Source organism: Hyla sarda, chromosome 7 (assembly GCF_029499605.1).
Source record: "Hyla sarda isolate aHylSar1 chromosome 7, aHylSar1.hap1, whole genome shotgun sequence".
NCBI lineage: Eukaryota > Metazoa > Chordata > Amphibia > Anura > Hylidae > Hyla > Hyla sarda.
The window spans coordinates 28,038,117-28,065,392 of record NC_079195.1 but is presented as its reverse complement, the minus strand read 5'-3'; the positions used below and the strand labels follow the sequence as shown (position 1 = coordinate 28,065,392).

The following is a 27,276-nucleotide window of genomic DNA, read 5'->3' as shown; positions in this document are numbered from 1 at the left end:
GCAGAACACTGTACGTGTGGAAAGACCATTAATGTTAAAAGATCGCTGCTTTACCCTTTTGTGGTGTGAAATAAAGCTTTGAACACTTCGCTCTGGCAAGGCTTTAGACCTTGGACAGCAGCAGGAGGGTACACAGGATCACTGTCCTACTATCTGGAGCCACGAGATGCAGGCTGTCAGAGCATGTGGGAAGCTGGAGCCACAAGTTGAAGATCATGGTTGTAAATAATTGATGTAGAATTATACCTTTCTCAATGGAAGTTAAAATAATTTTTTTACATTTTTTATAACAATACTTTAAAATCATTTTATACATTGTGAGCACCGGCTACTAACTGCAGCTGACACCCACCTTCAAGGTCAATAGTAACTGCAGCATCTAGGCGGTTAGGTGCCATCTTTGGAGCCTAAATGCCAGTTGTCCATCTTACCTCTGCTCTGATGAACCCTCCCCCACAGGGCAAACTAACAGAGCAAATGTCTCATATCCTGTCCTCACTTCCAGACCTCATATCTTGTTCTCATATCCCACCCTCAAATCCGTCCTCCTATTCCATCCTCATATCCCAACTTTATAGCATATCCTTATTTTCTTTCCTCATATTCCGTCCTTATATCCTGACCCCTGCATTAACTGTCCTGGGAAATCTCGGCAGCCTCAGAGTAGCAGGATTAGGAGATGTCCCAGAAGTCCCATAGGCTTGCATGGGACTTCAGACATAAACCCCACCCACCCACATGGGGGTAGGTTAGGATTAATTTAACTATCATATTGTTGGTTGAATTATAAGTAACATGTGACCAAGTTTCATCTAAATATCTCCAGCTGTTTGAAAGTTATGCTGGAACACATGCATACACACATATAAACACATACATACATACATATACATACATATACATACATACATACATATACATACATACATACATACACACACATACATACAGACACATATATACATACATGCACACACACATACACGTACATACATACGTATAAATACATATACACACACATACACTCAAACATACACACATATATACACACAAACATATATACACACATACATACATATACATATACATATATACACACATACATACACACAAACATATATACACACATACATACATATACATACATACATACACACATACATACATACACACATACATACACACATACATACACACAAACATATATACACACATATATACATTTACATACATACACTCACACATACATACACACACATGTGTACATACATGCATACACACATACACACATATATACATACATACACACACATATATACATACACATATATGCATACATACACATACATACATACACACACATATATACATACATACACATACATACATACATACACACACATACATACATAAACACACATATATACATACATACACATACATACATACATACACACATACATGCATACATACACACACATACACACACACATATATACATACATACACATACATACACACATTTATACATACATACACACACATATACATACATACACATACATACACACACATATATACATACATACATACACACACATATATACATACATACACATACATACATACATACACACACATACATACATAAACACACATATATACATACATACACATACATACATACATACACACATACATGCATACATACACACACATACACACACACATATATACATACATACACATACATACACACATTTATACATACATACACACACATATACATACATACACATACATACACACACATATATACATACATACATACACACACATATATACATACATACACATACATACATACATACACACACATACATACATACACACACATATATACATACAGACACACACATATATACATACATACACATACATACATACTCATAAATACATATACACACACATACATACACACTTACATACAAACACACACAATACATACACACAAACATATATACACACATACATACACACATATAAACACATACTTACACACATATACACACACATATACACACATACATACACACACATTGAGTTACATAAATATTTATATATATATATGACTTTCTATAGTCAGCCTTGGAGCTTTCCTTCCATCCGGCTCTACAGCTCTTGACGTAGAGTCTTGTGGCCCTCCAGCTATAAGTGTTAAGGAGCTCTGATACACAGAATGTTACATTGTTACTGATTTGTTCTTTTTAGGAAAAGCCGGTATGTGAGGTGGAACCAGAAAGAAGTCAGGAATGCATGAATAGGCCGCATCTTATTACAGATCACAAGGGCCTCGTGCCAAGTTGCCTGGGGGCCGGAAAGTGAGAGCTGAGGTTTTCTCTGCAGTGTTTATATTCACATTCATAACTGCAAATTTAATGCCATATGTGAAGTCCTGTACAATAGATGGCGGTGGTCTATAGAAAACCTTACACCCGTAATACTAATGTTACCCCTTTAAATGGAGCCTGTCTTTAAAAAAAAAAAATGGAAACATATCAAAATTTTCATCAGTTGGGGTCTGAGTGTTCAGCCCCCAACCATTCACAAGAAGGGGCGGGGGAAAAGTCTGCAACTAGCATGTTCTCCTCCGGATCTGTGTCATGTGACATGGAGGGACTTAATATGAGATGTCCCCTTCAGCACAGGTGGCTGATGTACCCTGTGTACCCTAAGATGTTTGCCTGGCTACACTATGGCATAGGGGGGCACTGTGGTTTAAACCACCTTTCACTCTTTTGATAGCTTAAGTGATTCCTAAATCATTTCTAAATCACTTGTTTAACCAAAAATGATGCCTTACCTCACAAAAACAGCCCAGGAAGTGGTGGCCAAGTTTAGTATGTACTATGTGTAGAAAAGAGAGGGAGAGATCATGAGAAAGCCTGCACTCTGAACCTGCATGCTAAGCCAGTCTGTCTGCTGAAGAAAGTCCACACTGTACCTGAAAGGTAAAAGAAGGATTCCCTCACATCTCTGAACACCTTTAAAGCTCTGGACTGCTGTCCCTTGTGCAATTAGCAGTGTACCTACTGCTGCATGTCCATAGTGCAGTGTAATCCTCCCCTCATCCCTCAGCAAAAATAGTAGCAGCTTTGTGCTTAGTGTAACCCTTTCCTGGCTGTAATCCTGCTACTAGTGTTCCTTACCTTTCTGATCACACATTGTAAACCCAGTGCATTAGTAACCCTCTTCTCCCCTTCACATGCAATTTATAGTACTGTACTATATAAATCATCAACTCAGCATAGTGTTAGCCTGTTCAGTCCAGTGTAATTTCTCTTTGTTGTGTTATAGCAGAGAGTAGTATGTTCTTTGATTGGCTAGGGAAGTATAGGAAAGGAAGTCCCTGTGGATGTACTACTGGCTCAGGTCAGGTCCCACCCCCTAAAATGAAAAGAATGAGAAATATCTGTACACCATGGAGCGGGCTCTCAGGGGCCCAGCAGTAAAAACCCTAATGTGACCTTGTAACCTCTCTAAAGGGTTAATTTAACAAAACCAGGCATTTGAATAGAAATCTTTTTAGCACCAGGTAGACTTTAAGGCTTTCACTAAGAAAATGATGCTAACTGGTAGCACTATGGCTTACACTGGGGGCTGACACTAGAGGAAATGAATAGTACAGGGGGATAATGTCAGACATGGAGGCATTATAGTCCTCACTGGGGCATTGTGGCTAATACTGGGGGAAATAAAGCTGGACGTGAACTGTGGCTGACATTACAGTATGCACACTGGCCACGGAGGTTCACTAGGGTACTATAGCTTATGTTAGGGCCAACACTGAAGCTGGCACCGGGTCACATTGATCAATGCTAAAATACAGCAGTCCCTCAGCTTATAATGGCCCCAGGTTACAATATTTTCGGTCTTTTCTGGACTATTGTAACTTAAACTCTGACTCACCATACAATGCTACAGACAGTCCAGATCTGTGAAACGTGTCAATGGCTGGAAGATCTGACCAATCAGAATGGGCATTCACTGGTGAAACACCTGTATCACTGAAGTGCATGCACTGACTGGTGTCTGGTAGCGCCCCCTACAGTAGAGGGAGGTATTACATGTTCTGTACTCTTTACCTGTATTACTGAAGTGTATGCACTGACTGGCTGTCTGGTAGCGCCCCCTACAGTACAGGGATTTATTACACGTTCTGTACACTTTACCTGTATCACTGAAGTGCATGCACTGACTGGTGTCTGGTAGCGCCCCCTACAGTACAGGGAGGTATTACATGTTCTGTACTCTTTACCTGTATTACTGAAGTGTATGCACTGACTGGCTGTCTGGTAGCGCCCCCTACAGTACAGGGATTTATTACACGTTCTGTACACTTTACCTGTATTACTGAAGTGCATGCACTGACTGGTGTCTGGTAGCGCCCCCTACAGTACAGGGAGGTATTACATGTTCTGTACACTTTACCTGTATTACTGAAGTGTATGCACTGACTGATGTCTGGTAGCGCCCCCTACAGTACAGGGAGGTATTACATGTTCTGTACACTTTAGCTGTATTACTGAAGTACATGCACTGACTGATGTCTGGTAGCGCCCCCTACAGTACAGGGAGGTATTACATGTTCTGTACTCTTTACCTGTATTACTGACGTGTATGCACTGACTGATGTCTGGTAGCACCCCCTACAGTACAGGGAGGTATTACATGTTCTGTACTCTTTACCTGTATTACTGAAGTGTATGCACTGACTGATGTCTGGTAGCACCCCCTACAGTACAGGGAGGTATTACATGTTCTGTACTACTCTTTACCTGTATTACTGAAGGGCATGCACTGACTGGATTTCTGGTTGCGCCCCCTACAGTACAGGGATTTATTACATTTTCTGTACACTTTACCTGTATTACTGAAGTGCATGCACTGACTGGTGTCTGGTAGCGCCCCCTACAGTACAGGGAGGTATTACATGTTCTGTACACTTTACCTGTATTACTGAAGTGCATGCACTGACTGGTGTCTGGTCGCGCCCTCTACAGTACAGGGAGGTATTACATGTTCTGTACTCTTTACCTGTAGTACTGAAGTACATGCACTGACTGATGTCTGGTAGCGCCAATACAGTACAGGGAGGTATTACATGTTCTGTACACTTTACCTGTATTACTGAAGTACATGCACTGACTGATGTCTGGTAGCGCCCCCTACAGTACAGGGAGGTATTACATGTTCTGTACACTTTACCTGTATTACTGAAGTGTATGCACTGACTGATGTCTGGTAGCGCCCCCTACAGTACAGGGAGGTATTACATGTTCTGTACACTTTACCTGTATTACTGAAGCGTATGCACTGACTGGTGTCTGGTAGTGCCCCCTACAGTACAGGCAGGTATTACATGTTCTGTACACTTTACCTGTATTACTGAAGTGTATGCACTGACTGATGTCTGGTAGCGCCCCCTACAGTACAGGGAGGTATTACATGTTCTGTACTCTTTACCTGTCCCAGGGTTAGCTGCTCCTTTGGACACCAGGTGGGGCCGGCTCCAAGTTACTTTTTTAGGACATTGTGTGTACTGTACAGGACCCTGAAGAAGCTCCTGTCCTCTATAGCAGATCTTTCTTACTTTTATATGTAAGGACTTGCTTTATCTGTATCTATAACTTTATCTATAACTTTCTGGCACTCATTGATTTGATAATATATATTTTTCCCTTTGGAGGACCCCTGAGCACTGGCTGAGGATTTGTTACAATGTGTCAAGTCTAGGCAAACCCCTATGTGAGCTAAGCACAGCAGCAGCGTCCTCTATCCTCTCCTGATACTTTGCAACAATGCAGCTAATGCATAGGATTGTACAGCTCACAGAGGATTGTCTAGTCTGGATACAAATGCACCAAACCCTCAGCAGCGAGAAGTATTTTCAAATCAGAATACTCTAAATGCAAAGACAGAAAGCAGAAAACTTGAACATAGTGACGCATTGAAACACAAAGTAAATTAGAAAGTTGCAGAACTTTTTTTTTTAACACAATAAATATATTCTGGAGACCCCTTATAAATAGAAATATATTAAGGCAATATTCACACACATATATATATATATATATATATATATATATATATATATATATATACACACAATAAATAAAAATAAATCTAAATAAATTTTAGAGACCCCTTATAAATAGAAATATATTAAGGCAATAGTCACAATAAATAAATTATATAAATATATATATATATATATATATATATATATATATTTATATATATATATACACACACAATAAATATACATAAATTCTAGAGACCCCTTATAAATAGAAATATATTAAGGCTATATATATATATACACACACACACAATAAATAAAAAATAAATATATGTACAATAAATAGATTCTGGAGACCCCTTATAAATAGAAATATATTAAGGCAATAGTCACAATAAATAAATAAATATATATATATATATATATATATATACATATATATATATATATATACATACACAATAAATATACATAAATTCTAGAGACCCCTTATAAATAGAAATATATTAAGGCTATATATATATATATATATATATATATATATATATATATATATACACACACACACACAATAAATAAAAAATAAATATATGTACAATAAATAGATTCTGGAGACCCCTTATAAATAGAAATATATTAAGGCAATAGTCACAATAAATATATATATATATATATATATATATATACATATATATATATATATATATATATATATATATATATACATACACAATAAATATACATAAATTCTAGAGACCCCTTATAAATAGAAATATATTAAGGCTATATATATATATACACACACACACACAATAAATAAAAAATAAATATATGTACAATAAATAGATTCTGGAGACCCCTTATAAATAGAAATATATTAAGGCAATAGTCACAATAAATAAATATATATATATTATACATATATATATATATATATATATATATATATATATATATATATACATACACAATAAATATACATAAATTCTAGAGACCCCTTATAAATAGAAATATATTAAGGCTATATATATATATACACACACACACAATAAATAAAAATAAATACAATAACGTACAATAAATAGATTCTGGAGACCCCTTATAAATAGAAATATATTAGGGGCGATATATACAATAAATAAATATACACAATAAATAAAAGTAGATACACTATAAATAAATTCTGAAGACCCCTTAAAATAAAAACATATTAAGGCAGTGTTTATCAAACAGTGCATCTTAAGCTGTTGCAAAACTACAACTCCCAGCATGCCCAGACAGCCAAAATATATATACAATGAATACGTTCTGAAGACCCCTTATGAATGCCAACATGCCGGGATATGTAGTTGTAGTTTTGCAACAGCTGGAGACGCACTGTTTGGAAAACACTGTGTTGAGGAATTGCTATGTATCCAATCCAGTAGATAAAGCCGCCACTTACTGCTCTGTGTCCTGGATCTCTGCTCCTTCTCTCCGCCTGACCCAATGCCTCTCGTTCCTTCCTCTGTCCCCTTCTCTGTTCCCCCCTTCTATTCTACTAGATATTTGTCTTTTATCCAATATTCCTGAATTAAAAGCCGCACCCAAAGACACACAAAAAAATGTGAGCACTTGGGCAGCTGCTTGGCCTTGACACGGGGTCTGCATGTGCTCATATAATGTGTAAGTAAAGACGCCATCTATATGTCACACCTACTCTACTATGGAAAATAGGAATATCCTCCCGAATACTAGAGCTACAATATGGGTAACAGGAGCAGAAGTGGAAATTCCAGGAGATGGCAGAACCCAAAACAATCCGCAGACATTTCCATCCAGACTGAAAAAAGTTCTAAAGGAGTACTCTGCTGGAAAACATTATTTTATATATACAGTACAGACCAAAAGTTTGGACACCTTCACATTCAGAGTTTTCTTTATTTTCATGACTATAATAATTGTAGATTCACATTGAAGGCATCAAAACTATGAATTAACAAATGTGGAATTATATACATAACAAAAAAGTGTGAAATCTGTCATATTCTAGGCTCTAGACACCTTTTGCTTTGATTACTGCTTTGCACACTTTTGGCATTCTCTTGTTGAGATTCAAGAGGTAGTCACCTGAAATGGTCTTCCAACAGTCTTGAAGGAGTTCCCAGAGATGCTTAGCACTTGTTGGCCCTTTTTGCCTTCACTCTGCGGTCCAGCTCACCCCAAACCATCTCGATTGGGTTCAGGTCCGGTGACTGTGGAGGCCAGGTCATATGGTGCAGCACCCCATCACTCTCCTTCTTGGTCAAATAGCCCTTACACAGCCTGGAGGTGTTTGGGGTCATTGTCCTGTTGAAAAATAAATGATTGTCCAACTAAACGCAAACCGGATGGAATAGCAGCCGCTGCAAGATGCTGTGGTAGCCATGCTGGGTCAGTATGCCTTCAATTTTGAATAAATCCCCAACAGTGTCACCAGCAAAGCACCTCCACACCATCACACCTCCTCCTCCACACCAGCACACCTCCTCCTCCACACCAGCACACCTCCTCCACCACATCAGCACACCTCCTCCTCCACACCAGCACACCTGTGAAGTGAAAACCATTTCAGGTGACTACCTCTTGAATCTCAACAAGAGAATGGCAAGAGTGTGCAAAGCAGTAATCAAAGCAAAAGGTGGCTACTTTGAAGAACCTAGAATATGACATATTTTCACACTTTTTTGTTATGTATATAAAATTACTTTTATTTAAAAATCTTAATCCTTCCAGAACTTATCAGCTACTGTATGCTCCAGAAAAAAGTTATTTTCTTTTTTGAATTTCCTTTCTGTCTGACCACAGTGCTCTCTGCTGACACCTCTGTCCATGTCAGGAACTGTCCAGAGTAAGAGAAAATCCCCATAGCAAACCTCTCCTCCTCTGGACAGTTCCTGACATGGACAGAGGTGTCAGCAGAGAGCACTGTGGTCAGACTGAAAAGAAATCAAAAAAAGAAAAGAACTTCTAGAGTATACAGCACCTGATAGGTACTGGACGGATTAAGATTTTTTTTCGATAGAAGTAATTTACAAATCTGTTTAACTTTCTGGCACCAGTTGATTTTAAAAAAATGTTTTCCAGTGGAGTACCCTTTTAAGCTTAGGTTTGTATTGTGTGTGCAGGTTCATGGGGTAAGAATATATTGCTACTATCCATTTACAGACAACAAATCACTGTCAAAAAAGTGTCATTTTGGAAACACATTACATTACGGTACTTGTTCTGCACTGATCAGAATAGTGAGAACAGCTCTGCACTATAATACAGGGTATTATGCAGGATCAGTACAGGATAAGTAATGTACACAGTGACCCTCACCAGCAGAATAGTGAGTACAGCTCTGGGGTATAATACAGGCTATAACTCAGGATCAGTACAGGATAAGTAATGTAATGTAATGTATGTACACAGTGACCTCACCAGCAGAATAGTGAGTACAGCTCTGGGGTATAATACAGGATATAACTCAGGATAAGTACAGGATAAGTAATGTAATGTATGTACAGTGACCTCACCAGCAGAATAGTGAGTACAGCTCTGGAGTATAATACAGGATATAACTCAGGATCAGTACAGGATAAGTAATGTAATGTATGTACACAGTGACCTCACCAGCAGAATAGTGAGTACAGCTCTGGAGTATAATACAAGATATAACTCAGGATCAGTACAGGATAAGTAATGTAATGTATGTACACAGTGATCTCACCAGCAGAATAGTGAGTACAGCTCTGGGGTATAATACAGGGTATAACTCAGGATCAGTACAGGATAAGTAATGTAATGTATGTACACAGTGACCTCACCAGCAGAATAGTGAGTACAGCTCTAGAATATAATACAGGATATAAATCGAGATTTTCCTAGCTTGTGACAGAAAATATTAGTTATATGAAGACAGGAGGCGAGTATCTTGCATTAATCTTTCTTTATTAATGCCCATAGCAGAAAAAAATAAAACTTTCAGTTTAATGTATTCAAAGAGAAACTCCCAGCAGCCCCTTTGAGGTCCCTGTAGCCAATCGTAGCCCAGGTGGCTCCTATAAAGGGGGCTGCTGTACCATAACTCCTCCTCTTTCTTGACACGACTTCATAGCCGACTCAGTATAACCGAACACCGACACCATGACCACTCCACACCACCTTGACGGACTTCCAGAACCAGAACTCCATGGCGTGACCAGACGCAGGACCGCCGTCTTCCGGGTAACCGAACTGAAGAAAAATGTCCCAACGGGGACAACAGGAACATCTCAGCAGGCGTCACATGGGCACCGGCGATCGTCAGTAACCTGAAATTAGAGGAGAAAAGAACACCATAATAGAGTTGGGTTGGGAGGGAAGATACTCGCCTCCTGTCTTCATATAACTAATATTTTCCGTCACAAGCTAGGAAAATCTCAATTTATATATCAGACAGGAGGCTTGTATCTTGCAAGTTCAAAGCTATAACAATAAACACAGCACCGACCTGTCAAAAGTAAAAGTCAAATTAAACCCACGGTAGACAGGACCGACATGGAGACATGAGATTCCGGTCTGAAATAAAATTGGCGAAAAGTCGTCTCTGACGACCAGTCCGCAGCTAAAAGCAGATCTGAGAGAGAAGCAACTACCTTAGTGGCCATAGCACCCCTGGAAGAGTGTGCGCCGAAAAGGGAGACATCTATCCCCGCCATGTCCATGGCAGACCGAACCCACCGGGCTAAAGTAACTGATGACACCGGCAGGTGTGGTTGGACATAGGAAATGAGGAGCTGAGAGGAATCTGGTGACCGTAAGCTCGTCGTCTTTGCTTCATATGCCTGAAGGCAGCGAACAACACAGAGACGAGGATGATCGGGGAAAAAAGGATAAAAGACCGAGTGAATCCCGGTTTTGGTCCTACGAACGACCGAAAACTGGCGAAAAACTGAGTTTTTTTTTTTTCACAGTACACATAACAGTGATCATCCCTCTCTGCTTCCAGCTTGTGTGGTGTAAAGAAGGCTCTAATCCTGCTGTGTGAGACTGGTGTGCGAATTTTTGTATATGCTAATTTTCGCATATGCGAATATTTGCATATGCGAAAATAAAACGTGAATATTCGCGAATATATGACGAATATTCGTCCATATATTCGCGAATATTCGCAAATTCGTATATGGCCCATGCCGCTCAACACTATTTACAGAGACCAGACATAACAGAACGGTCAATTTGAAGGATAGAAGTCGTAAAGAAAGGTCCTCGTTATCCGCCCATGCGGAGAATAAGTCCAGGAGTTTGGAGACATCCCAAGTGGCCTGGTATTTGGGACGAGGGGGTCGCTTAAACTTAACACCCCTCAAAAGGCGGAAAAACAGAGGATGTTTGCCCACAGGCAAGGTGTCCACCGGGCAATGATAGGCTGAGATAGCCGATCGGTAGACATTGATGGAACTAAAAGACTTCCCTGATTCAAAAGAGTCCGCCAAGTAGTTGACCACTACGGACACAGGAGTGTGAACCGGATCAACTTGCTGTTGATCACACCAACGGACCCAGAGTCCCCAGGCTGATCGATATGCCTATCGAGTCCCGGGGGCCCAGGCCAGGGCGAGGAGATCCCTAGCTGATTTTGAAAGGTTGTTATCTGATTCTGGGACTCCGAAACCAACCACGCGAGGAGAGGCAGTTTGCCTTCCAGCACCAGAGGATGGAGACCCTTGGTCGGATTGGTGAGAAGGTGAGGGAGATGAGGAATCAACCGGGGATAGTCGATCGCCATCCCAAGAAGGAGAGGGAACCACGGTTGCATCGGCCACCAGGGAGTGATCAACACAATCGTCGCCCCCTGGTTCATCACATGAAGGAGAACCCTGGATATCATTGGAAACGGTGGAAATGCATAATGCGTCCCCTGAGGCCAGCGTTGTTGAAGCGCATCGACCGCGCAAGCTTCTGGGTCCGGCCTCCAACTGTAGAATTGGGGTAGTTGATGGTTGAGGCGGGAGGCGAAGAGGTCCAAACGAAGTGGACCCCAGAGTCGTTGTAACGCCACGAACACTGAGCGATCCAATCTCCAATCGCTTGCATCGATTAGGTAATGGGAATTCCAATCCGCCACGGAATTGGAAACCCCCGGAATGTATTCCGCCACTGGTACAATATTGCGGAGTAGGCAGAAGTGCCAGATATCCTTCACGATATCTGCCAGGATTTTGGACCTCGCGCCCCCTAAGCGGTTGACGTATTGAACCGCTGTCATATTGTCCATGCGCAATAGCACACAGCAATTGTATGCGTGTGGTAAAAAACTTCTGATGGCGAAAAACGCCGCCAGGAGTTCCAGCGCGTTGATGTGCAACAGCGACTCCTCTGCGGACCACGTCCCTCCTGTGGAGGACCCCCCGCACCGAGCACCCCAACCCTGACGGCTCGCATCCGACTCTATGATGAAGTCCGGACTGGAATTGAATATGGTCTTGCCGTTCCACTCGACGGCATGACAAAGCCACCACTGCAATTCTTCCGCTGCCTCCGGACAGAGGGGTACCACGTCCGAATATCTGAGACCCTGTCAAAGGTGTAGAGTTTTAAGCCTCTGAAGGGCCCGATAATGGAGTGGGGCCGGAAATATAGCTTGGATGGAGGCCGACAATAGGCCCACCAGACGAGCAAGGATGCGTAAGGATACGCAACCCTTGCGAAGCACAGCCCTGATCTCTTTGTGGATGAGGGTTAGTTTGGACGTGGGAAGCCGGAGAACCGCTTGTGCTGTATCCACCAAAAAGCCTAGGAATTCCATTTCCTGAGCCGGGGCGAGAACAGATTTCTCTTGATTGATCAGGAATCCCAAGTCCTGTAACAGGGAAACCGTCCATTCCATATGGGTAATGTCCTGAGCCCTGGAACGAGCCATGATAAGCAGGTCGTCCAGATATATGATTAGCCGTACTCCTCTGCTCCGCAGGGATGCTATCACGGGCTTCAGCAGTTCGGTGAAGCACCATGGGGCGGACGATAGGCCGAAAGGAAGGGAAGTGAATTGCCACATTCGACCTCTCCAAAGGAAGCTGAGAAATTGTTGGGACGAAGGATGAATGGGTACGGTAAGGTAGGCGTCCTTTAAGTCTACCTTTATCAGCAAATCCCCTGGCCACAAGAGATCCCGAAGGAAGTGGATCCCTTCCATTTTGAAGTGTCTGCACACTACATGTTGGTTCAAATTTCGCAGATTTATCACTGGGCGGAAACCGCCACCCTTCTTCTTGACTAAGAAGAGGTTGCTGATAAACCCTGGAGATGATGGATCGACTTCCATGACAGCTTGTTTTGACAGGAGATCCTGCAGCTCGCTGTCTATGAGAGTGGCGTTGAGGCTGGAGAATCGTATGGGGGGTGGGAGCACATCCAGCTCCGGAAGGGAGTGGAATTCTATCTGGTATCCTGCTACTGTACTGAGGATCAACGCATCTGCCGTAATCGCAGACCAGACGGGGGTAAAAAATTTCAGTCTGCCCCCCACTGGGATGTGAGAGTGTGTGTGAATTGGGGTACTCACCCGATGATGGACGGGAACGGGGATATCCTCTGGCACCACGTCCTCTCCACGGTCTACCTCTAGGAGGGAAAAATGGCGCGGGTTGTGCCACGGGAAGCAGATAGGATGGAGGAGCCTGTGGGTACTGAACTGGAGCTCGGGGGTTTGGCCTATAGTAGGTAGACCGGCCGGCAGATCGGCCCTTATTTCTGCCGGCCTTAGCAAAAATTTTGTTTGAGAGGTTGGACTTTTCAAGGACGTCTGGGCCTTGTCCAAACTGGTAAAGAGACCCATGAATTTATTTATGTCCTTGATTAGGATGTCTCCGAACAGCATGCCCTCGGCCGAGGGACCCGGCTCGGACTCCGCCAGATGAGACAGTTGAGGATCTAGCCTCATAAGTATGGACCTACGCCTTTCGGTAACGCAGGTGGTATTGGCGGATCCTAGCATACAAATGGCCCGTTGGGCCCAACCCCTGAGTTGATTAAGATCTACCGGTAGGCTGGATGCAGCCGCTTGCTCAGACAGATTAAGAATCTTTGTCAGAGGTCCCAGGAGATCAAGTATCCGGTCCTGGATAGATTTAAAGGACCATTCAATGCCTTTTTTAGTAAATGTACCATTTTTTGGAAGGTATTTCATAACTATAGGGTTGACCTCAGGGGTAACGGACACTTATTTAGGAATCGAGGGCCTAGGACACTCCGCCCTCAACTTGTTCCTGTTCGACTGTTGGATGGACCTATGGGTCCAGTGTTCAACAAATTTAGACACCTGGGGAAGAGGTGTCCATTTACCAGAGCGTGGGTGCGAAATGTCGTCTGAGTCCAGTATGGCATCGCCCTGGGGCTCAGGGTTAGCATTATCAGGGAACGCTGCGGTCCCAAACTCCTCATCAATAGATGCAGACTCAGCAGATGACTCAGAGTCTCTGGACGATTCCTCATCAGAGGAGTCCACAAAAGAATGTGGTTTTATGCCTCTTGTTCTTTAACTCCTCGAGGCTCGAAGGTCGGAGAGGGTCAGGAGGAAGTATGGGTTGGCAGTCGTGTTAGGGACTGGCGGGGGCACCAATTGTTCTTCCCCTGCCAGGGAGTCGGATGCAGGCATAGTGTGTTTGCGTTTTTGTGAGGCCTTACCCCTTTTTACCAAAGGCTCAATACTGTGAGGCAGTGAGTGTTGAGAGCCTGAAGGGAGCACAGCGGACGCCAGGGCCGCCTGTACGGACTTTGTAATGAGGTCCTGAATTTGGGCAGCATTCATAAACTGTGCCGAATCAGGGTTAGCCTCTGCCCCTGGCAAATCCCTGGCATTATCTTCATCAGACATGTTGGAGATATTAGAACTATAATCTCTAGAACTAACTATAAAAATTTGCTCTATCCAGGTAGGAGTAAATCCCACCTGTGGAATATATCTCTGAAAAACCTACAGTTTGGGCGCTCCTAATTTTCAGGCTCCTCTCCTCTACGCCGCTCATGCTGAACTGGCGATGCGGTGGGAGGAAGAAGCCTAGTCTCAGCGTCTAGAGACCTAGTCTCGTGAGACTACGGCACCTAAACGCTGTGATTGGAGGAGCGGAGAGTGCGCCTCCCGAAGTGCCCGCCCCTCCGCGCGTCAGCTGCGCGCGAAACTGAGGCGGCGGGAAGGAACGAAGGAGAAGAAGGGCGTGCCAGAAAAACACCGAGTAAGATGGCACCCGTAGAAAGTAAGTCGCGGAAAACACCGCGACCGCAAGGGAAATAAACGCGATGGTCGGGAGTATGTCCCACAGGTATAAACGCTGCGCTGCGAGTGCCAGATGTAGCGTTGGTATAGAAACTAATGGGAATGCAGTTTCCACTAGCAAACTACAGTTAGAGAGCAGACACTGCGCTCCTATGAAACAAGACAATACTCCAATGAGAGCTGAGACACTGTTGCGCCCTCAGTGAAGTGTAGAAACAATGAATAGCAACGTACAATAGACAATAAGTATATACAATAGACAATTAGAGAATACTTATCTGCAGCTATGAGCAGAAAGAAAGAGGAGGAGTTATGGTACAGCAGCCCCCTTTTTAGGAGCCACCTGGGCTACGATTGGCTACAGGGACCTCAAAGGGGCTGCTGGGAGTTGTAGTTGAGAAAAGTTTTTCTTTGAATACATTAAACTGAAAGTTTTATTTTTTTCTGCTATGGGCATTAATAAAGAAAGATTAATGCAAGATATGAGCCTCCTGTCTGATATATAACTTAGGATTAGTACAGGATAAGTAATGTAATGTATGTACACAGTGACCTCACCAGCAGAATAGTGAGTACAGCTCTGGAGTATAATACAGGATATAACTCAGGATCAGTAACTCAGGATCAGTACAATATAAGTAATGTATGTACACAGTGACCCCACCAGCAGAATAGTGAGTACAGCTCTGGGGTATAATGCAGGATATAACCCAGGATCAGCACAGGATAAGTAATGTAATGTATGTACACAGTGACCCCACCAGCAGAATAGTGAGTACAGCTCTGGAGTATAATACAGGATACAACTCAGGATCAGTACAGGATAAGTAATGTAATGTATGTACACAGTGACCCCACCAGCAGAATAGTGAGTGCTCTGGAGTATACTACAGGATATAACTCAGGATCAGTATAGGATAAGTAATGTAATGTATGTACATAATGGGTTCACCAGGAAAATAGCGAGTGCCGCTCTGGAGTAGTGGTAGTTGGTAGTGGGGTCTGTCATTAATTGGCTTAAAAATGTTTTTTTACGCAGTATGCACAGGGATGCTTTGAGAAAACATAATCTGTTCTGGAAGTGTAAAGACTGATGTCTGCAGACTCTGGTGAGACACGTGATTCGTGTGTAACACATCTTGATGTGTGCCATTTTGATCAGGGGACTGGTAGGAAGTCACCTGAATAGCCAGGGAAAACTATGCTTTGCTAGAGCAGGATTTATTTTGTATTTTTGTGTTTGAATGTACAGGATGTATTTACATTTTTTTTTTCTGAAAATAAAGTCTAGAGAAGCCCAGTTTTAAGCTGTACCACTATGTCACTGTCTCTGACTGCTAATTTGCACTATCTGCTTGTCTCTACTGAGCTAATCTCCCAAGATATAAAGTGTGTGAAGGTGGATGTAAAACCTTTTAAGTTAGTTGCAGTATAATGCACAAAAATTTTTATGAAACAAAATCAGTTTTGGAAGTAAAATTATTTTTGCATAAAATTAAATCAATAAACTTAATAGCTGTGTATTCCCCTGATGTACAGGTAGAAACACTCAACTCTTGGACGTATCCCCTATTGTATTGGAGGATGAGGCTCAGGCAGCTGTGGTCCAGTATATCAGGGTTTCTCAACCAGGGTGCCTCCAGCTGTTGCAAAACTACAACTCCCAGCATGCCCGGACAGCCTTCGGCTGTCCGGGCATGCTGGGAGTTGTAGTTTTGCAACAGCTGGAGGCACCCTGGTTGGGAAACACTGCTGTATACAGTCGCCATACGTCCACCTCTCGCTCGCTTCCCCTCTCTTTGCCTGTGTCTCTGGCCGTCTTCCCAGCTCTCTTCTCACTATTTAGGAATTTCTGGAAAGTGACCTGTTACATTATGGCAGCTGCGCCCCTCCCTGCCTCTCACACACTGCAGCGCAGCTCGTCGGCCCTCATCGATTAGGATTATGATATCATTGTGTATATGTAATACAGAAAGCAGCCATGAAGGACAGATAGAATCACATCCAGACAAGCCAGAGCTCTTGTTCAGAATTACATATTGGAGTTTGTGGTGGCCCAGTACGGGAGATGTTGCCCCTTACCCTTGCTGTCCTGTCAGGCAGACTCCTTCAGTGTCCCCAGGGCCCCTCTACATATGTTCTGCAGTGTATTGTATTATAAAATGTGTTGTATCTTTAAGAGTTATGTCATGTGGTTGTTACCCAGGAGGTACCAGTGACCAGGTGATCCCAATAGTGACCTATGGGCTCCCTGCTAGTCTCCCCCATATAAGTCCTGGGTGGAGCTTCTCTCTCTCTTCTGCTGAGGTCCAGTGCAGTCTTGTCTAGTGTGTGTGTCCAGAGTGTTGGAGACCTCAAAGTCCAGTCCTGCAGCCACCATCAAGTCAAGTAAGATAAAGTCACAGCTTTATGAGTCAAGTCAAGTCAGTCCCTGTCATCTGTCAAGTCAGCGTGGTCTGCATTCAATTGTCCAGTCCTACTACAAGTCCAAGCAAGCCCTTAAGGTTTCTGAGTCACTGGTCACCTCCTTGGGCCTTGGCTGAACTGTATAGACTTTACCATCTGTCTACTCTCAGTAAAGCTACCGTTGTCCGTAACTTGGCGTCGGAGTCCTTATTGCCCCCAGTGCCTAGCCCAGGATCCGACGGCATACCTTTGGGTGGTTTTTGGCTAAACCACACCCTGGCGTCACGAATACAAGGGGTTAATGCCATCTGCCCCTAGGGTAACAACATCTGCCCTCATCACACCCCGCTACCACAGAGTCAATAAAGCTCCTGGGGGCAAAATGACACTACAGCTGGATGTAAATGTAATGATAATCACTAATGATAATTATCCAGTCTGTAATGATAAAATGATCATTTTATAGACAGACACATCTGACTGAGGGTATATGGGTCTCTCTTGACCAAGTACAGTGATCACTCAACATACGATGGTAATTCGTTGAAAATAAACCATTGTTACTTGAATCCATCATATGTTGAGGGACCCGTGCAATAGTAATATAGAAAGTTATACTCATTACTCACGTGTCCCTGCCGCTCCGTACCGTCACCGCTGCCCTGGATCGTCGCTGTCATTCCGTCCCCGGGGTGTCCTTGCTGCTTCGGACCGTCACTGCTGCCCTGGATAGTTGCTGTCATCACGTCACCGGGGTGTCCTCGCTGCTCCGGACCGTCACCGCTGCCCTGGATTGTCGCTGTCATTCCGTCCCCGGGGTGTCCTCACTGCTCCGGACTGTCACTGCTGCCCTGGATCGTCGCTGTCATTCCGTCCCCGGGGTGTCCTCGCTGCTCCGGACCATCACTGCTGCCCTGGATAGTTGCTGTCATCACGTCACCGGGGTGTCCTCGCTGCTCCGGAACGTCGCTCTCCATTGCCGTCATCACGTCGCTGCGCACACCGCTCCTATTGGATGACGGGACGGTGTGCGCGGCGACATGAAGACGACGAAGGAGAGAGACAGCCATGCAGCGGAGCCTGGAGAGGACGGTCCGGAATGGCGGGGACAGGTGAGTGACACTCATCGGAGCCCACGGGGCACATTAAACGTCTATCCAGTGGCAGCTGAAGCAGTCTGCGCTGCCGGATAGCTGTTTATGCGATGGCCCCCGAAATTATCGTATGTCGGGACCATCGTAGGTCGGGGGATCACTGTGGTCGGCTCTCTCCAGATTCCCTGAGCAGCTCCTGATAAATACTATGATAGTATTGTTTAGAGCAGTTATACATCAAAAGCAACAATGCTAAATAATGCAAAAGGGATGACATTTGCAATATGGTTAATGATGATGGGAGAGATTTATCAAAACCTGTCCAGTGGAAAAGTTGCTGAGTTGCCCATAGCAACCAATCAGATTGCTTCTTTCATTTTTGACAAGGTTTCTGCAAAATGAAAGAAGCTATCTGATTGGTTGCTATGGGCAACTCAGCAACTTTTCCTTTGGACAGGTTATGATAAATCTCCCCCACTACAGTGTACAGCCTACAGTCTTCACTCTTTAGTAATATTACTCCTCGAGTGGGATTTGTGACGTCATTGAGGGGGCGTGGCGTCATTTAGGGGGCGTGACGTCATTGAGGGGGCGTGGCGTGACATCATGACATTTAGATTCCATTTCTGTTCATTATCTTTAGAATGACTTTGTTTTTCCCCATTGTCATCAGGATTGTTGCCTTGCTTGTTTTTGCACACACACCGAGAAAAACTTTCCTAATTCACGGCTCAAATGCGAATAATTCGTTGGAAGGGTTCACAAGAGCCAACAATACAATAGCGTGTGGGAACACACCTGACAAGAATATGTGAAAACCCCTAAGGTAAAATACCGTAAATAAAATAAAAGAGAAAAGAAGTATAATACACTAAAAGTTCATAGTTAAAAGTATTCTTTATAACAAATAGTATATATAAAAAATATATTCATACAGAATTGATTCATATGGGCATAAAAAGTATATATGTATATTAAAAAACAATGCAATATGGGGGTGCTGGGATATAGAGTCCTGTATAGCTAATAATATCACATATAATACGGCATAGGCCATATTCAAATTCACGATATATCCCGAATATATGGACGAATATTCGTCATATATTCGCTAAATTCGCATATTCGTGTTTTTTTCTTTTCGTATATGCGAAAATGTATGAACTTTATAGCAAGTAGACCAGTGTGTAACTTGATGGGAGCAGTAGAAGTACAAGTCGTACAAGTATCATGTATCATCTGTCAACATGGTTCGCAGCCAATTTGCGAGGAAGGAAGAAAGAATCATCATCAGTGTAAGTATTTCCGCATTACTTTTGTAGTTGTATCTTGTGAATTTATTTTTTATATATTCACGCATGAGAAAAACTTGCAAAACTACAACTCCCAGCATGCCCAGACAGCAAACAGCTGTCTGGGCTTGCTGGGAGTGGTAGTTTTGCAACATCTGGAGGGCCACAGTTTGGAGACCACTGTGCAGTGGTCTTTAAACTGTAGCCCTCCAACTGTTGCAAAACTGCAAATCCCAGCATGCACAAACAGCAAACAGCTGTCTTGGCATGCTGGGAGTTGTAGTTGCGTACCTCCAGCTGTTGCAGAACTACATCTCCCAGTACATGCTGGGAGTTGTAGTTTTGCAACAGCTGGAGGCACACTGGTTGGAAAATACTGAGTCAGGTAACAGAACCTAACTGAAAGTTTTCCAACCAGTGTGCCTCCAGCTGTTGCAAAACTACAACTCCCAGAATGCCCTGACAGACCATACATGCTGGGGGTTGTAGTTTTGCAACAGCTGGAGGCACACAGGTGGGGAACCACTGAGTTAGGAAACAGACTATAGCTCATTGATTCCAACCCGTGTGCCTCCAGCTGTTGCAAAACTACAACTTTCAGCATGCACTGACTGCCTGGGCATGCTGGAAATTGTAGTTGTGCAACATCTTGGAGGCTACAGTTTGGAGACCACTGTATAGTCGACCACGGTTTTAGGTCCGGTTGGTAAAGCACATACGGGGCAAAAATGAGCCGACCGGAGCGAACGTTTCACTCCGGTCGGCTCATTAAAATGAATTACCATACGGCGCATACGGCCGGGATACGGGAGCGCACGGTTTTAGCTCCCCCCAGCCGTATGCGGTCCCGTATGGGTAAAAACGTGGTGTGAACCCACCCATAGCGAAGGGTGGGATACTTTCCTATTGGTTGCTGGGTATGTTGCTAATCTCCGACAACTGTATTTGCATCATTCTCATTGGCCCACAAGCTAAAAGAAAGGAGGGATCAATATTCGTGAATATTCGCATATGCGAATATTCACCCGGTGGTCTCCCACAGTAGTATTAGAGCCTTCTTTACACCACACAAGCTGGAAGCAGAGAGGGATGATCACTGTGATGTGTACTGTGAAAGAAAAAATAAAAAAAAAAAAGCGAATATTCGTAATTTCGAATATATATTGCTATATTCGCGAATATTCGCGAATTCATGAATATGCAATATTCGCGAATAAAATTCTAATTGCGAATATTCGCGAGCAACACTAGTTACAAAGTGCTAGTGCAAAAGAATATAGATAACGGTATCAAGAATAGGGCAGGAAAGTAACACTGGTGCAGGAAAGGTGGTAAATAGATAATGATTAAAGTGCAAAATCAAGTGCAAAAATATGCAATACATACAATGTAAGAGAAAAGTGCACAAAAAATTATAAATAAATGCAAATATATGCAAGTGAATGAAATTAAGAAACACACAACTACCAAGTTTCTCCGAAAATAAGACCAGGTCTTATATTAATTTTAGTCACCAAAAACACACTAGGGCTTATTTTCAGGGTAGGGCTTTACGGTACCGTATGTACATTGAACAACATTTAACGGTATTTACTCCCCCCCATCATTATAATGTGATGGACGCAGCTCTGCCCCCCAACATCATCCCCCCCCCCTCCAGTTTATCAGCCCAGCGCTGCACACCACATCAGGGGACTAATCGTATGTCACCCACGAGCGCAGCTTCTCTCCCCCCCCTGCCAAATTATTATCAGCCGCTGCGCTGTACTTTGTATTCCTGTGCCCGGGCTGCAAATATTAAAAAAACAAACTTTAACTTACCTTTGTCCTCCGTTCCCGCGTTGCTAAGGAACCGGCCTCATGGTCCCTCCGCTGTTCTTGCTGCGGTCCTGGGGATGGGAACGTCACAGAGCCTTCAGCCTATCACCGGCCGCAGCGATGTCCCGCCTCTGCCGATGATAGGCTGAGCCCACTGTCATGTAAGGAGCCGGCCGACTCCTTACATGACAATGCGCTCAGCCCATCATCGGCAGAGGCGGGACATCGCTGCGGCCGGTGATAGGCTGAAGGCTCTGAGACGTCACAACACCAGGAAGCAGCAAGAACAGCGGAGGACAGTGAGGCCGGTTCCTTAGCAACGCGGGAACAGAGGACGAAGGAAAGTTAAAGTTTGTTTTTTAATATTTGCAGCCCGGGCATTGCCTAGGTCAGTGGTCTTCAACCTGCGGACCTCCAGATGTTGCAAAACTACAACTCCCAGCATGCCCGGACAGCCGTTGGCTGTCCGGGCATGCTGGGAGTTGTAGTATTGCAACATCTGGAGGTCCGCAGGTTGAAGACCACCGGCCTAGGTCTTAATTTCCGGGGTAGGGCTTATAATGCAGCCCACCCCGATAATATAGCTAGGGCTTATTTTCGGGGTAGGGTGTATTTTCAGGGAAACAGGGTAGCAGCAAGCAAGGAAAAAAGGCGACCAGTGCAATAGCAGCAATAATGGTAAGTAATAGCTAGCAGCAACAATAGAAAAGATAGGCTCAGTACAGCACGTACAGGACTCACCCAAACCCCCACAACCACAACTCCGACGCGTTTCGCCTGGAGCGGCTAAAGAATACTTTTAACCATGAACTTTTAGTGTATTATACTTCTATTCTCTTTTATTTTACCTTAGGGGTTTTCACATATTCTTGTAGGGTGTGTTCCCACACACCTTGTGGTGCTATTGCTTGTTTTTGTGCAAATTGCGCTCCAATTTATCGGCCAGCACGTAGTGTTTAACCCATAATAACATTGGGGGAGATTTATCAAAACCTGTCCAGAGGAAATGTTGCCCAGTTGCCCATAGCAACCAATCAGATGGCTTCTTTCTTTTCTAACAAGGCCTCTGCAAAATGAAAGAAGCAATCTGATTGGTTGCTATGGGCAACTGGGCAACTTTTCCTTTGCACAGGTTTTGATAAATCTCCCCCATTGACACTAATGGAATTGCCCTATCTACGGAGCCTTACTGTTGTATTCTTGACGCTCACCTAAAACCGATGTGGGGTCCAAACTAGGGATTGACCGATTATCGGTTTGGCTGATATTATCGGCTGATATTCACGATTTTGGACATTATCGGTATCGGCAATTACCTTGCCGATATGCCGATAATGCCCCACCCCCCGGCCAGAGACGACCGCCGCTGCCCCATTGCCTCCCCCATCCCCAGTTTTATAATTACCTGTTCCCGGGGTCCGCGCTACTTCTGGCTCCTGCGGCGTCCTGCGCTGTTGTTGTGCGCTGCGCAATGACGAGTGACGTCCTCAACGCGATGTCACCGTCAGTGCGCACAGTAACAGCTCAGGACGCCACCGGAGCCAGAAGTAGCGCGGACCCCGGGAACAGGTAATTATAAAACCGGGGATGGGGAGGCAATGGGGCAGCGGCGGTGGTTAGACTAAGGACTGGCAGGGGGAGAGAAGCAGGTAGCGGCGGCGGTCTCTAGCCCCGCAAAAGCTGCTGCAGTTCATTGATTTAAAGCGCCCGCTTTAAATCATTCATCTGCAGCAGCTTCTGTGGGGTCGGGGGGAGAAATAGCCGATAACTTATACCGGAATATCAGTATAAGTTATCGGCTATCGGCCTGAAAGGTCACAGATTATCGGTATCGGCCCTAAAAAAATCAATATTGGTCGATCCCTAGTCCAAACCTACCTTCCAGATAAGAGATTTAAATGAACCTTCCAGTGTAATTCTAACCATGAAATGTATAATCTTTGTGGTATCATTGTTGTTTTATCCATTCATGTGTTTATATATTGTATGTTCTTAATATTAGTAAGATTTTATTAGCGCAGTGCTAGACACACCCACTTACTAAGGGCGCCATGTGTGTTTTTAGATATTTAGCACTATCCAAGCTACATCAATCTGAGGAGGGGGCTATGACCCCAGAAATGCGTTAATGATTTATGTGCTTGGAATAAACTTTCTGTTTTCCATACAGCAGCATCCATTTGAAACATAATTTTCTCGAAAGGTCTTTTTTTTTTTTTTTTTTTTTGCTATCTCCGGTATTATTCGAAGGAAAGTATTTGTGGAGTTCACCAAGGAACATTTGGGTTTGGAGACTATCACTCTCATCATACAGCTCCCAGATAGATGACCTCACATTTGACTGTAGAATAATTTGGTATACAGTTCATCAGTTCGTCAGCTCGTTTGGTATAGGAGTTCATTGTAAAAATTCCGCCACAGAATTTCATTATTTTTTTCACGCTGAATTGGCGTGGAATTGATTCAGAATTCCACATGGAAATATAAGAGGAAACTTTTTGGTTTTTTTGCTGGACGACAACCACCAATTACAATTTCCCCTTTTTTTTTTTTTTTGTGCAATATTTCCTTGCGAATTCCGCACAAATTCTGCCCGAATTCCACGCGGAATGGCATCAGGCTGAATTTTTTTTATTGATTTCTATGGGACAAAGACGCAAATTCCGCATGAAGAAAGAACATTCTTCATGCGGAACGGAATTCCACTTGCGTAAATCTTTCAGTATTAACTGAGGAGCAGAAATACACTTAAAGGGGTTATCCAGGAAAAAACATTTTTATATATATCAACTGGCTCCAGAAAGTTAAACAGATTTGTAAATTACTTCTATTAAAAAATCTTAATCCTTTCAATAATTATCAGCTGCTGAAGTTGAGTTGTTGTTTTCTGTCTGGCAACAGTGCTCTCTGCTGACATCTCTGCTTTTCTCAGGAACTGCACAGAGTAGAAGAGGTTTGCTATGGGGATTTACTTCAACTCTGGGCAGTTCCCGAGACAGGTGTCATCAGAGAGCACTTTGACAGAAAAGGACAACTCAACTTCAGTAGCTCATAAGTACTGAAAGGATTAAGATTTTTTAATAGAAGTAATTTACAAATCTGTTTAACTTTCTGGAGCCAGTTGATATATATATATAAAAAAAAGTTTTTTCCTGGAATACCCCTTTAAGTGTATTTCTGCTCCTCAGTTCATACTGAAAAATGTCCGCAATATGAGCTTCTGAAGTTGAGTTGTTCTTTTCTGTCTAAGTGCTCTCTGATGACACCTGTCTCGGGAACTGTCCAGAGTTGAAGTAAATCCCCATAGCAAACCTCATCTACTGTGTGCAGTTCCTGAGAAAAGCAGAGATGTCAGCAGAGAGCACTGCTGCCAGACAGAAAACAACAACTCAACTTCAGCAGCTGATAATTATTGAAAGGATTAAGATTTTATAATAGAAGTAATTTACAAATCTGTTTAACTTTCTGGAGCCAGTTGATATATATAAAAAAAAGTTTTTTCCTGGAATACCCCTTTAAACTCTATTGGGTTTTTCACTGCTGACTGAATTGGAAAAGAATAAGCAAGCGGAATTGGAGAAGAATACTGATGCGGAATCATGCTAATTAATTTCTCGTTAGTGTGAATATATCCTAAGATGCCCAGGTCTTGTGGATGCAAAACAGGCCAAATCATTGCCTCTCCACTACTGTGCTTCACAGCTGGTATGAGGTGTGGTGAGGGTGCGATGTAAGGGCAGATGTTATTCCCTTAGGGGCAGATGGCATTGTGGTGTCCCGGTACTTACCTTGTGGTGGCGTCACAGGACCTGCGGGTCGCGTGATGCGTTCCAAAACTCTAGGGTTTTCTGGTTCAAGGACCTTTGGAGGAAGTCAGGTGATCGCCCACCATGCATTGTAACGGTGAGTGACAGCTGACACGGACCAATCCAAAACGGCCCTGCCCATATAAGGGAGCGGCGGCCATTACTCTCTCTTTCCTCGTGGGCTGCTGATGGAGGAGGATCTGCGCAGCTGTCATCAGCAATGACTAGGCCCAAGCCTTGTGGCAACGGCCATCTTTACAAAACTGTGAGTTATCTCAATCCCTGTTAACTCTGCAAGATCACCGGACCCAAACAGACAGATCTCTGCACCAATCCTAATTCTAATAATCCTTTGGATAAGTCAATGGTCCTCGGCATCTGTCAATCACTGCCGTGCTATATAGAGACTGTATTGCTAAGACTGTTGCTGTTAATTGGATGTACCGCAAGTACCTCAGTAAAGTTTATGCAAGTTCAAGTTCATCTCTATTGTGGACCTTCATTCATTTAAGCACGCACCTATCGTTTCTAGCAAGGGTGGCGATAGGCCGAAGATTTACCTCAGCGTATTAACCCTCACCCTGGTGTCACGAGTGACAAGGGTTAAATGAACCCTTCATATACCGAAGCAAAACCCCCACTACACTACACCCCAAGGCACCACAACATTAACCCCTTGTGTTCCCCTTGTGTTTTCCTCTACACCACCCGAGGTATCGCCGCTGGTTCCTGGGCCAGGCGCAGGGCAAATAATGACTCCAATGCCAAGTTACGCAACAACAGCAGCTTTACTGAGGCAGACAGATGGAATAGTCTTTACAGCTCAGTTAGGCCCAAGGAGATGACCAGTGACTTAGGAGACTTGCGGGCTCGCTGGGACTTGTAGTGGACTTGGACTGTATTATGCAAACCCACGCTGACTTTAGCAGAATTGACTGACTGGACTATGACTGACTAGGCTTCACCCCTGTGAATGTTTACCAGGCTTTGACGTTCACCTGTGGGGCACTTGGTTGGTGGAGTGGTTAGGCCTTGGGTCTCTTCAGGACACCAGATACTCTCAGGTCTTGACTGAACCTCAGCAAACTCTAGACTCAGAACTCAACTGGCTAGCTCCTCCCTGGGTTTATAAGGGAGCAAGTTGGAGGACTCCCATAGGTCACCACACAAGTCACCTGGTCACTGACACCTTCCCTGGTTACACAGGGCTTGGTTACAACATTTAAAGGGGTACTCCGGCGCTTAGACATCTTATCCCCTATTAAAGGATAGGGGATAAGATGCCTGATCGCAGGGGTCCCGCCGCTGGGGACCCCCGTGATCTTGCACGCCGCACCCCGTTATAATCAGTCCCTGGAGCGTGTTCGCTCCGTGGACAGATTATAACGGGTGCGGCGTGCAAGATCAAGGGGGTCCCCAGCGGCGGGACCCCTGCGATCAGGCATCTTATCCCCTATCCTTTGGATAGGGGATAAGATGTATAAGCACCGGAGTACCCCTTTAAAGGCATATGAGCATT

The 27,276-nt window shown here is 43.7% G+C and overlaps 1 protein-coding gene across 3 annotated transcripts in view; it reads right to left on the bottom strand.

Moving 5' to 3' along the window:
* MFAP5 (microfibril associated protein 5) overlaps positions 1-27,276 on the bottom strand; it is a 76,805-nt gene that overhangs the window by 22,249 nt on the left and 27,280 nt on the right. The window contains exon 1 of one of the 3 annotated variants that reach the window (XM_056532368.1): positions 353-510. The exons of the other annotated variants lie outside the window; for them this stretch is intronic. Coding sequence (XP_056388343.1) covers positions 353-398 — 46 coding nt within the window. The 5' untranslated portion in view covers positions 399-510. Of the gene's footprint in view, positions 1-352; positions 511-27,276 lie in introns of those variants that run through there. 3 annotated transcript variants of the gene reach the window in all.